This window comes from Lepidochelys olivacea (genome assembly GCF_965140295.1).
Source record: "Lepidochelys olivacea isolate rLepOli2 genome assembly, chromosome: 2".
Classification (NCBI taxonomy): domain Eukaryota; kingdom Metazoa; phylum Chordata; order Testudines; family Cheloniidae; genus Lepidochelys; species Lepidochelys olivacea.
In genome coordinates, this window is record NC_140412.1 from 17,204,837 (window position 1) to 17,218,206 (window position 13,370).

Below are 13,370 nucleotides of genomic sequence, written 5' to 3' on the forward strand. Positions count from 1 at the left end.
GCCTACCAAAATCCCAGTATGACAAGACAGCAATGTATCTAAACTTCCATAGTTTAAGGAGACATCTCAATCTACACAGAGCGTGTTAGTGAGAGGGAAGAGTGCTGATCAGGAGATGTGTTTACTGTCACTCACATACTGACCGTTTCCATAAAAAAAATTCGTAGTTGTTTTTACATCTGTACCCCTTTATCTTCAACAATAACTGCCAGGCAGCAACATTCTCTTCCAATTCCATGTGTTGTCTGTTTCATTTTTTTAATCTCTTAACTTTATGGTCTCTTCCTATCTCTATTTTCATTATATACTCCTCTCCCCTATTCCCTCTTTGGGAAAATACAGGAAAGACCATTTTCAACCTGTTCCCCTGGGGTCAGGAGGATTAATTTAGCTCAAGTATTAAGGACAATCACCTGTGAAGTCAGACAATTAGCTTATAACACAATTATAGCTCCAACAGAAGAACTGAAGGATATATTAAAAGAAAACACTCTTAGTATACTGGGAAATATGTCCTGCTGAGTCTAGAAGTTTGATTTGTAAATCCAGGTCATTTTCACATCCAACATTACCTATAACTTCATAATTCACTTTACTTTCAATATATTTTGGCTATTCCCTGCCCAGCAGCATGAACAATATCCAAGGTTCTGACTCTATATGTCTTGTAGACTGAACCAGAATAATGATGGGGAAAAACAGCTAACTTTCAGCTTCAGTATTTATGCAGTGACCGAATCCCTTACCCATAGCGATGTCTCACAACATCTCTGCTCAGTCTCTCTGCTAGGTAAGCTCCAATTCGATCCAGCTTCTCTGGTGCAGAAACTGCATAGAAAGTCAACTTCTCCATATCAGCTTTAACAAGACCATCCTAGGAATACCACAGAGATTGTTTTTTAATTCATAGTAATAGTTTTAAGCTTCTGAAGTATCTTTCACTTTTCCAATTCAAATCACAGGTTTGGGGCTAATACAAAGTAGAATATGCCATTTTGCTAGAATATGTTAAATTATTCATTAACAAGCTTGTCCAGGGCCTAAAATACATAAATGGCAAAGTAAAAGATTAAGCCCAGTACTTCTCAGAGAAGTGTGCGGTCAGTGTTCCCCCTTCCTTCTAACAGAGGCAGATTATAGGTGAGCTGTGACATCTTTCTTCAGACATACTATTTTTCCAAAGTCCAATTTCTGTTACTTAAGTAAGAGTCCTTCAAAAAGCCATTAATTACTTCAATAAAACACTTCAGAAGTGAGTGTGTCACGTTAATCCTTTCAGGCTAAAATTGTTTTTATATAACTGAAATTGCAGTCTAAATGTTTCATTGCTCCAATATCATGCCTTAACAGTTCTGACTCTTCTCTGTACAAGGCCACTGCTTTCATATTTGTCTGTATTACAGCTGGTGTTTAAGGAGCTGAAGCCATCTGATATTTCTAACTATCAAAGTACCAGCTACAGTTATTGACATACAAAGAGCACTCAGCATTATCACAGGTTAATTTTTAGAGCTGAGATGGAACAGGGATTAAAATATATTGCTCATTTGAATAACCAATCACAGCTGGTAGACAATATACATTTTTCTTAATTTTTTTCAATGGAAAAAGGGTTATTCACGAATTATTTTTTCCCCAAAGCTTTTTGTCCAGTTCTCTCACTGACATCAAGGTAAAAGTCTAGCCGCTATCAGGGTCTCAGCCCCTTCAACCAGAAGCTTCAGTCCTCTTCCACTAGAGTAACATCTTTAAAATTGTGGTTCCTTTTTGTACACCAGCATCAGCTTCAAGGGGAGAATGACCTGATCATTGTGCAGGAATTTTTCTTCACTTCTTCCACACTTTGATAATTTCATATTTAAATAAATTGGAGAATATAGGGATCAATAACTATGGAAGAACATACAGTAATGGTGATTAGATATGCCACATTGTAACCCTGAAAGTGATAACTACATTCCTGCAGTGCTACTGGTGCAGTAAGTTGTACTCTTGTTGAAGTCCCTTTCCTGGCTGCGTCACTGATCTGTGATTGTCTACTATCATCCAACTTATTTTACACTATAAAGCAGTTTAACCGGCAGTTCAGCAAACAGCATAGTTTTTAAACAATATTTCAGATTCATTAATTCAAAACTCACAATTTAAGTCAAATATTAATTATATAAAAGAAGAGTATTTTCTCTCAAAGTCTCACAAGAATGATTAACTTATGTGTGAACAGTCACAGGAGAAAATGTCCATGATATATTAAATGGATCATTAGAAAAAGAAAAATCTTTAGTATCAAGATGTCCCAGAGGTCTAAAGAGATCACAGTTAGATGCCATGCAATAATTAACATTTTACCATGCAAAATTAGGCCTACCACCATCTGCAGTGTCATACATTGTGGGCTGGACAATATCCTGCCCTCCCTCACCTTGTGCACCGACCAGCACAATAGGAAAGTCTGACAGATTGCTGCAACAGGGCTGCTTTTGAGAGCACACACAGCACTAGTAGTACAACTTTAGATGTTCAGAAACGTTTCTCTATAGCAGCATAGGCGCCGACTCCATGGTGCTCCAGGGCTGGAGCACCCAGGGGGAAAAACTGGTGGGTGCTCTGCACCCACCGGCAGCCAAGCTCCCCGCCCCAGCTCACCTCACCTCCTCCCCTGAGCGCACCACATCTCCACTTCTCCTCCCAGCGCTTGCCGCCACAAAACAGCTGTTTCACAGTGTAACAAGCTGTGGGAGGCAGGGGAGAGGAGTGGGAACGCGGCACACTTGGGGAGGAGGCGGGGAAGAGGCAGGGTCGGGGCGGGGATTTGGGGAAGGAGTCCAATAGTAGTAGGGAGGGGGCGGAGTTGGGGCCGGGACTTTGGGGAAGGGGTTGGAATAGGGGTGGGCTGGGAGTCGAGCACCCACCGGCACCAGGAGAAGTTGGTGCCTATATATACACGACTAGTACCAAACTTGTTTAAAGAAGTATTTGGTTTCTATGACTGTATATAGAAAACAGACCATCAGTATCACCCTCTCATAGGTAGACAGAATTTATTTCTGAATGACTATTTTCTCTGAAAAAAAAAAAAATCCATGCTTTGAAGATATCAGATCCACAGAAAAGAACAACTCTCCCCTGCAGCCGATATTTTACAAAACTTAGGTAGCTAGCCCACAGTGATAATAGTGGACCTTCTAGGAAGAACACACATGCTGCACGTTCTGCCTCATACATATGCCAGACCTACACACACAACTCCAAACTGTTCATAGCCTTCATTTTTAAGAAAAAAGAAAAAGGTAGTACAAATCTGGTAAGACATTGAAAGTGATCTTCCACCATTTAAAGAAACTCTGGATTAGTTTCAAACATTCAGCTGTATTAGATATTTAGCATCATCAGTACTTAACACTCAGGAAGGAACTATATTTTCAAGTAACATGGCATGAAAGAGTTTGTACTATGTGGATCCAAATGAAGTCACAATAAACCAATACATATGGACAACTAAAGATGAAAAACAATTGGCTCATCATCCATTGGTTAAACCAAACTATATACTTCAAAAAGACAGAAAACTAAGAAGTGCTAGGCACACAGAGAAAAGCAAATACGTTCAAACTTGTGGTTATATCTGAACAAAAATTCTGTTTAATATTAAATATTTGTGGTCCAAACAGTTGGATCACAATTTTGCAGATTTCTCTCTTACTGAAGAATGCTCTAGCAGATTAAAATTTGAATGCCTTTCGTTCTCCAAAAAGTATGTTAAAAGTTACAAAATATTACTATTTCTGTTACAATAATATTTTAGTAAATGAAGATTCAAATTAAGAATTCTGGTTAAACTTTAATTAAATCATTTCTTACTTTGGGGTCTTCGGGGAATATGTTATCCACCAGACGTTTGTAACGAGGGCGCAAAGCAGCACAGCAACAGCATACTCCTAGAAAAACATTTGCCAAAAAACAAAAACACAGGTTATTAGAAGGTAAATGTTTTAGAAGCTGTATAGAGTCATTTAAGAGAGGAAGAGTACAAGCAAATGTTACGTGGACAGACCCAGGTCATCGGTGAGACCGAACCTGGGACCTCTGAAGCTTAGTGCATGAACCTCTACTATATGAGCTAAAAGAAACATGGCTCTTCGCTAATGCTGTAGCAGACTCAATCTCTATGTAGCCTTGATGCCACTACAGGGGGACAGAGCACCATACCCAGGAGGATGTAGGTTACACATACAGGGAAGAAGTTAAAGGGTAACTATACTCTGCAACCTCACTTTCTAGAAAAAGGTCATTTGTGGAAATAGAGTTAAAACAAACAAAAATTAAATATTATAATATAGCTAATTTTTTGCACACCTTCCCATGTTTTCCTTAGGAAGCAGTATCTGTCAGAAAGATAACAGGCAACAATTCCACCAGAAGATGATGTGCATTGGCATAAAGACTTGTAGAATATGGGCCTATCCTACTCCAGGGCCTGAAAGTTAAAAACTTCCATCTGTAGAAGTGGGACAAGACACAACATCTGGGTAAAACAGCGGCAGTCAAGCAGCGAAACCACCTCCTCACAGTAACATCTTGATCTGCTGCCAGGAGGGAGCAGTGGCAGTTTCCTCCCTAAATCTGCCTTTTAGAACTGCAGTTTTTCCTCCAACAGCCAGTAAGTGAAGGAGTGGACCGTGGGGAAAGTTAGAACTTCCTACACTCACAGATGAAAGCATCTCCAGGAGAAGCAGAGAGATTACAACTAGCAGCTATTATCTCTGCAGCAGGAGAGGGAAGCTACTCAGCTAGGGGGGCAAATTCCACTATTCACCACTTTTTCAGCCCCAGTGCAGTTGACCCCCAAAGACTGAAAGGAAGAATATGATGTTTTTCCGCATTCCCAGGTTATAAGCGCTTGTCTACACTTACATTTTATAGCGCTCTAACTTGCAGACTCAGGGGTGTGAAAAATCACCCCCCAAGCACAGCAAATTTGAGAGCTTTAAAGCGCTAGTGTGAACAGTGCTCAGAACTATTCCCCTCATGGAAGTGGATTATCAGGAGCGCTGGGAGAGCTCTCTCTCAGCACTCACGCGTGACTAGAGTAGACATAGCCTAAGACAGGTGCTGTTCTTCCCTACCATATCCCCAATCATCAAGCCACTATTTTATAAAATAAATATTCTAGTATTACTACATATTTAGTATCCCTTCCTAAAGTTTATGGCAAAACATACTTAAATATTTTTATATTTCAGGATTTACTGCAATTCCTTTGTTATTAGGGAACAGATACTGTCCTCTTGTTTGTCTGAAGACTTTTAGTGCATGTTACATGAAAACACAACAGGGAACTGTTACACTCTGTATCCCATATGACACCCTGTACCCTATAATCAGCACTTTTATATGGTTATATATTTTGTATAGGGCTGTCAAGCAATTAAAAATTAATCGTGATTAATCGCGCAATTAAAAAAATTTTAATTAATCACACTGTTAAACAATAGAATACCATTTATTTAAATATTTTTGGATGTTTTCTACATTTTCAAATACATTGATTTCGATTATAACATAATACAAAGTGTACAGTGCTCAATTTATATTCATTTTTATTACAAATATTTGAACTGTAAAAAACAAAATAGTATATTTCAATTCACCTAATACAAGTACTGTAGTGCAATCTCTTTATAATGAAAATTGAACTTACAAATGTACAAAAAAAACTGCATTCAAAAATAAAACAATGTAAAACTTTAGAGCCTACAAGTCCACTCCGTCCTACTTCAGCCAATCGCTCGGACAAACAAGTTTGGTTAAAATTTGCAGGAGATGGCACTTCTTGTTTACATCATCACCTGAAAGTGAGAAGAGGCGTTCACACGGCACTATTGTTACTGGCCTCATAAGATATTTACATGCCAGATGCACTAAAGATTCATATGTTCCTTCATGCTTCAACCGCCATTCCAAAAGACATGTGTCTATGCCAATGGCGGGCTCTGATCGATAACAATCCAGAGCAGTGTAGATTGACATGTTCATTTTCATCATCTGAGTCACATGCCACCAGCAGAAGGCGGATTTTCTTTTTTGGTGGTTCAGGTTCTGTAGTTTCCGCATGGAAGCGTTGCTCTTTTAAGACTTCTAAAAGCATTCTCTACACCTTGTCCCTCTCACATTTTGGAAGGCATTTCAGATTCTTAAACCTTGGGTCCAGTGCTGTATCTATCCTTAGAAATCTCACATTGGTACATTCTTTGTATTTTGTCATATCTGCTGTGAAAGTGTTCTTAAAGCAAACACGTGCTGGGTCATCATCCGAGACTGCTATAACATGAAATATATGGCAGAATGCAGGTAAAACAGAACAGGAGATATACAATTCTCCCCCAAGGAGTTCAGTCACAAATTTAATTAACGCATTTTTTTTTAACAAGCATGTCCTCTGGGATGGTGGCCCAAGCATGAAGGGGCACATAAATGTTTAACATATCTTGCAACGCTGGCTACAAAAAAGTGCCATGCAAATGCCTGTTCTCACTTTCAGGTGACACTGTAAGTAAGAAGTTTCAGAGTAACAGCCGTGTTAGTCTGTATTCGCAAAAAGAAAAGGAGGACTTGTGGCACCTTAGAGACTAACCAATTTATTAGAGCATAAGCTTTCGTGAGCTACAGCTCACTTCCTCAGATGCATATCGTGGAAACTGCAGCAGGCTTTATATATACACAGAGAATATGAAACAATACCTATTCCCACAGTGGGGTGGGAATAGGTATTGTTTCATATTCTCTGTGTATATATAAAGCCTGCTGCAGTTTCCACGATATGCATCTGAGGAAGTGAGCTGTAGCTCACGAAAGCTTATGCTCTAATAAATTGGTTAGTCTCTAAGGTGCCACAAGTCCTCCTTTTCTTTTTGTAAGTAAGAAGCAATCAAAAGTATCTCCCGTAAATTTAAACAAACTTGTTTGTCTTAGGCCTGGTCTACAGTATGCGGTTATTTTGGAATTAGCCGAGTTACCTCGAAATAAAACTGGTTCCGTCCAGACGACCAAACCAGTTTTTTCGATTTAAAGGGCTGTTTACTCTGATTTCTGTACTCCACCTCGGCAAGCAGAGTAGCGCTAAAATTGAGATTGCAGTTCCGGGTTATGGGTACTGTAGATGCAATTCGACGATATTGGCCGCCGGGAGTTATCCCAGAATGCTCCCTTGTGAACATTCTGGACAACACTCTGAACTCCTATGCACTAGCCAGGTAGGCAGTAAAAGCCCCAGGAACTTCTGAATTTCCTGTTTGGTCCCCATCAGCACAAGTGACCATCAACACAGTCCACCATTACAGGCGACCATGCAGAGTCCACCATCTCAAGAGACCACACAGTACCAGATTCACAGACGAGCTCCAGCATGGCTCGAACTGGAGGTACTGGATCTCATTGCATGTTGGGGAGACGAATCTTATGGCAGAACTACATTCCAAAAAAAAGGAACGCAAATACGTACGCTAAAGTCTCCAGGGCCATGATGGAAAGACGCTAGTCCAGGGACACAGAACAGTGTCGTACAAAAATCAAGGAGCTCAGGGCAAGCGTACCAAAAAGCCAGGGAGGCATACAGGCGCTTTGGGTCACAGCCCCATACATGCCGCTTTTACCATGAACTGCATGCTATTATGGGTGGTGACGACACCACTACCCCACCACTGTCCATGGACACCTGCAGGGGGGAGTAGCACGGAGCGAGGAATATGACTTTTTGGTGAACAAAGAGGAGGAGGAGGACAGTGCACAGGCAGCAAGTGGGGAATCTGTTTTCCCCCCTACCCAGAAACTACTCTTAACGCTGGAGCCAATAGCCTCCCCCAACTCCCAAAGCATGCTCCCAGACCATGACCCTGGAGAAGGCACTTCCAGTGAGAGAGAGCTTGATCGGAGCCATGAGGTGGGGGGAAACCCAGTGGCACTGGGCTGTTCACGTTTAGTTTAAAGGGCTCATCCCTGCTCAGAGCCTCATCGGAGCCCCGCGGTGGGAGGGGAGTGTCGGGGCGGGGGAGGGCGTTGTGTGATGCGATCATCCCAGAGAGCCCACAGGCTGCCTGCAAGCTGAATTCTGTTGCCTGGCCGCTGCCTGCAAGCTGAATTCTGTTGCCTGGCTGCATGTGATGGCTTACTCACACCAATGTGGCAGGCACTTCAGTATAAGAGGCAAAACGAGACCTTGTACAGAAAGAACATGTGCTGTGTACTATGAATTGCCTGTTTCACTGAGAAAGAGTGTCCCCTTTGCTCTTTAAAATGTATCTTAAAATACTACCCTCCCTTTTCCTCCTCCTGCAGCAGGTGCAAATGTTTCAATGTGGCTCCTATCTACTCCATCCCAGAGGCTGGTCCAGATTAGAAGGCAGAAAAAACTAACTCGGGATGACACATTTGCCAAGATTATGCAGTCCTCCCACACTGATAGGGTCCAGTTGAATGCGTGGAGGCAAACAATTGCGAAGTCATGTAAAGCATTACATGAATACGAAGAGAGGAGGGATGTGCGCAATGAGAGCAGGCAAGATGCTATGGTCAGGCTCATGGGGGAGCAAACTGACATGCTCCACTGTATGGTGGATCTAATGTGGGAAAGGCAGCAAGACCACAGACTGCCGCTGCAGCCCCTGAATAACCGCCCTCCCTCCTCCCCAAGTTCCATAGCCCCCTCACCCAGACGCCCAAGAACACGGGGGGAGGGGAGGGGCAGGCTACGGGAACCCACACAGTCAACTCCAGAGGATTGCACAAGCAGCAGAAAGCTGGCATGTCCTAAATTCTGACTTGGGTTAGGGGGGAGGAGGAGGAGGGAAGGACAAGTCCAGAAACCAATACCCCCCTCCCCTGTCTAGCTTCTGATTTCTCTCAATGTTTTGTGCAACAAATAATAAAGAACGGTTCTTAAACAATTGTGACTTTATTTCCTTATATATTATAGGGGGCAGGTAACTTTAAGAGAAACAAACAACTCTCACCCCGTAGCCTGGCCAGTCATGAAACTGGCTTTCAAAGCTTCTCTGATGTGCAGCGTGCGCTGCTGCGCTCTTCTAATCGCCCTGTTTAGCTGTGCGAAACTGGCCGCCAGGCGAGTTGCCTTAACCTCCCACCCCACCATAAACATCTCCCCCTTACTCTCACAGATACTGTGGAGCACACAACAAGCAGCAATTACAATTGGAATATTGGTTGTGCTGAGATCTAACCGGAGTCCGTAAACTGTGCCAGCACACTTTCAAAAGTCCAAACGCACGTTCTACCACCATTCTACACTTGCTCAGCCGAAAGCTGAACTGCTCCTTACTACTGTCCAGGGTGCCTGTGTATGGCTTCATGAGCCATGGCATTAAGGGGTAGGCTGGGTCCCCGAGGATAACTATAAGCAATTCAACATCCCCAACAGTAATTTTCTGGTCTGGGAAGTAAGTTCCTTCCTGCAGCAGTTCAAACAGACCAGAGTTCCTGAAGATGCGAGCATCATGCACCTTTCCCGGCCATCCCACGTTGATGTCGGAGAAATGTCCCTTGTGATCCAGCAGTGCTTGCAGCACCATAGAAAAGTACCCCTTGTGGTTTATGTACTGGTGCCCCGGTGTTCCGGGGCCAAGATAGGGATCTGCATTCTGTCTATCGCCCTGCCGCGGTTAGGGAAGCCCAGCACATTAAAGCCATCCACAATGGTCTGCACATTTCCCAAAGTAACTACCCTTGATAGCAGCTAGTCAATGATTATGTTGACTAGTTGCAGCACAGCAGCCCCCACAGTAGATTTCCCCACTCCAAACTGATTCCCAGTTGACCGGTAGCTGTCGGGCATTGCAAGCTTCCACAGGGCTACGGCCACTCGGTTCTCAGCTGTGAGGGCTGCTCTCATTTTGGTGTCTTTGCGCTTCAGGGCAGGGGACAGCAAGTCACAAAGTTCCATGAAAGTGGCCCTACGCATACGAAAGTCTCTCAGTCACTGGGAATCATCCCATACATGCAACACTATGCAGTCCCACCAGTCTGTGCTTGCTTCCCGGGCCCAGAATCGATGTTCCATGGCATGAACCTGGCCCAACAGCACCATGATCTCCCAATCGCCACATGCCGTGCCGTCTGTATCCATGTCCTCATCAGTATAGTAATCGCGCGATCGTCACTTCCTCACCCGGTTTTGCAGATACTGCACATACTGCTACATAATGCGCGAGGTATTTACAATGGTCAAAACTGCAGTGGAGATCTGATTGGCTCCATGACTATGGCGCCTGCATGGGTAATCCTGGAAAAAGGGCGTGAAATGTAGGAGAGCAGAGTGGCAGCAGAAGCTGTGCTGTTTGGTTCACAGTAGCTGAACAAAGGCTGAAAATGGTTGTCTTCTGTGGCTTTCACAGAGGTAGGAGCTCAGGACAGACAACATGGAGAAGCTCAGAAGCGTGGCAATAGCGGGAGAGCAGAGTTGGCAGCGGAAGCTGTGCTGCTCGGTTCACGATGGCAGAGCAGAGTTGAGTTGGAGAGGTGGATTCATAGTAGCAGGAGAGCAGCGGTGCACCGTCTGCTGAAAGCAGTATGGCATCTGCACGTCAAAAAGGTGCAAAATGATTGTCTACCATAGCTTTCTGATGAGACATACCCAGAAACACCGGTGAGAATGTTTTTGCCCCATCATGCACTGGGAGCTTAACTCAGAATTCCAATGGGCAGCGGGGACTACGGGAACTGTGGGATAGCTATCCACAGTGCACCGCTCCGACATTCGATGCTAGCCTTGGTACTGTGGACGCAATCAGCTGAAATCACGTGCTTTAGTGGGGACATAGAAGACCGAATGCATAAAATAGCTTCCAAAAACTCAAATAGAATAATTTCGAAATAATTGCATACTGCAGATGTACCCTTAGGAATTGGCTGAACAAGAAGTAGGACTGAGTGGACTTGTAGGCTCTAAAAAGTTTTACATGGTTTTGTTTGTGAATGCAGTTATGTAACAAAACAAAAATCTACATTTGTAAATTACACTTCCACAATAAAGAGATTGCACTACAGTACTTGTCTGAGGTGAATTGAAAAATACTATTTCTTTTGTTTGTCCTTTTTACAGTGCAAATATTAATAAAAATAATATAAAGTGAGCACTGTACACTTTGTATTCTATGTTGTAATAGAAATCAATATATTTGAAAATGTAGAAAAAATCCAAAATATTTAATAAATTTCATTTGACATTCTAGTGTTTAACCGTGCGATTAATCATGATAAATTTTTTTTAATCACACTTAATTTTTTGAGTTAATCGCATGAGTTAACAGCGATTAATCGATAGCCCTTATTATGTACAATGGATGCCTTGTGGGGTATCATTTGAAAACGCATAATCTACTGAACATTATTGTACGGTTGAAATATGTGTAGCAACAGTGTGTGTGAAGTTAAGGTTCTACTTTATGATTGTTACTGAAATATGTTTTAGCTCTGGGAAACGTCCATAGACTAGCTCCTCAGTGTCAACAAAGGACTGACCAAAGGTGTTAGAAAGCTATTAGCTACCTATGCATTTGCCATCGGTGGGGACTGTAAACAAAAGATTTGCATGTCATCCCTGAAGACATGTTGAACTTCATATGAATTATAAATTTCTTTTTCATACCTTCTGCATATGTGAAGGACTGATGCAGAGCACATACATCATGGAACTGCCTAACCCCATGACCCAGCAAGGACTTTGGCATATAAGAAGAGAGAACACAAAACACACAAATGACCTCTCCTCTTCACCTTACATCTCTCTGCTCATAACATCAATGAATACCTGAAGGGCACTGAACTAAGGGGAGTGGTCCCATGCTGAAGGAAAATCCAGCCTGTGAACTAAGAACTGCAGAGGAGAAGTTCAGAGGAGAAGTCCAGAGGAGAAGCAAACAGAGGGAGTTTCCCTAGGGGGAGTTCTCACAGAGATCTTGCCTTTCAAGCTTCTGAGAGCAGGAAATAAAACATCTGAAGAAGCTCTTAGAAGGAAGACAACATGGATAGTGAGCAATTAGCTGTTGTGACCTGCATAGGATGTGCCATGTTTGTCTTTCTCCCAGAGGATAGAAGAGCCTTAGTCTGTATGAAGTGCAAGCTGGTCTCCATTTGGAAGAGAAGGTTAAAGGACTAGAGACCCAAGTTTCAATCCTGCACTGCATCAGAGAAAATGAAGACTTTCTGGATAGAAGTCAGTGTTTGGTACTGCAGGGACAGCATGCTGAAGAATCAGAGAGGGCAGTGCAGAACAGAGAAGAAAATTGGCAGCATATGACCTCCAGAAGAAGAAAGAGGAGAACACATGTAGTCCCAAAGCAGACAGAGAAACAGTTTTCAGGCTTTCTGCACAGGTACTATGGCGGCGAATGGTTTGGAAGAGACATCTGAGGGAAGGGATCAGAAAGAGACCCCATCAACTGGAAGGCATGGGATACATTGTCCTTGGGATGGGGGTTCCACAATCACCACTCCCAAGAGAAGGAGATGGGTTGTAGTGGTGGTCGGGGACTCCCTCTTAAGGGGGATGGAGTCATACATCTGCCGTTCAGACTGCGAAACTCGAGAAGTGTGCTCCTTGCCTGCAGCTAGAATTCAGGATGTGGTGGAGTGTCTGCCAAGAAGATCAAGTTCTCGGACCACTACCCCTTCCGACTTTTCCACGTGGGCACCAATGATACTGCCAAGAATGACCTTGAGTGGGTCACTGCAGACTATGTGGCTCTGTGAAGAAGGATAAAAGGAGTTTGAGGCACAAGTCATGCTCTCGTCCATCCTCTCTGTTGGAGGAAAAGGCCCAGGTAAGGACTATCAAATTGTGGAAGTAAATGTGTGGCTACGCAGCTGGTGTTGGGAGAGATGGCTCTGGATTCTTCGACCATGGGATTCTGTTCCAGGAAGAAGGATTGCTAGGAAGAGATGGGATCCACCTAACAAAGAGAGGGAAGAGCATCTTCGCAGGCAGGCTTGCTAACCTAGTGCAGAAGGCTTTAAACTAGGTTCACCTGGGGATGGAGAGCTAAGCCCTGAGGTAAGTGGGAAAATGACAGAGCAAGGAGCAATGGTCTCAAGTTGCAGTGGCGGAAGTTTACATTGGATATTAGGAAAAAATTTTTCACTGGGAGGATGGTAAAGCACTGGAATGGGTTATCTAGGGAGGTGGTCGAACCTCCTTCCTTAGAGGATTTTATGGTCAGGCTTGACAAAGCCCTGGATGGGATGATTCAGTTGGGGATTGGTCCTGCTTTGAGCAGTGGGTTGGACTAGATGACTTCCTGAGGTCCCTTCCAACCTTGATATTCTATGATTTTATGGGATACCGGGAGGAAACACAAGGA

At 43.2% G+C, this 13,370-nt stretch overlaps 1 protein-coding gene across 4 annotated transcripts in view; it reads right to left on the bottom strand.

Moving 5' to 3' along the window:
- The window catches only part of EFR3A (EFR3 homolog A), a 184,487-nt gene that overhangs the window by 110,325 nt on the left and 60,792 nt on the right, over window positions 1-13,370 (bottom strand). For all 4 annotated transcript variants that reach the window (XM_084621037.1, XM_084621036.1, XM_084621035.1 and 1 more), the window contains 2 exons: window positions 3,862-3,938; window positions 747-874 (listed from right to left, as the gene is read on the bottom strand). In XM_084621037.1, the coding sequence (XP_084477163.1) occupies window positions 747-874; window positions 3,862-3,938 (205 nt within the window). The remainder of the gene's footprint in view (window positions 1-746; window positions 875-3,861; window positions 3,939-13,370) is intronic.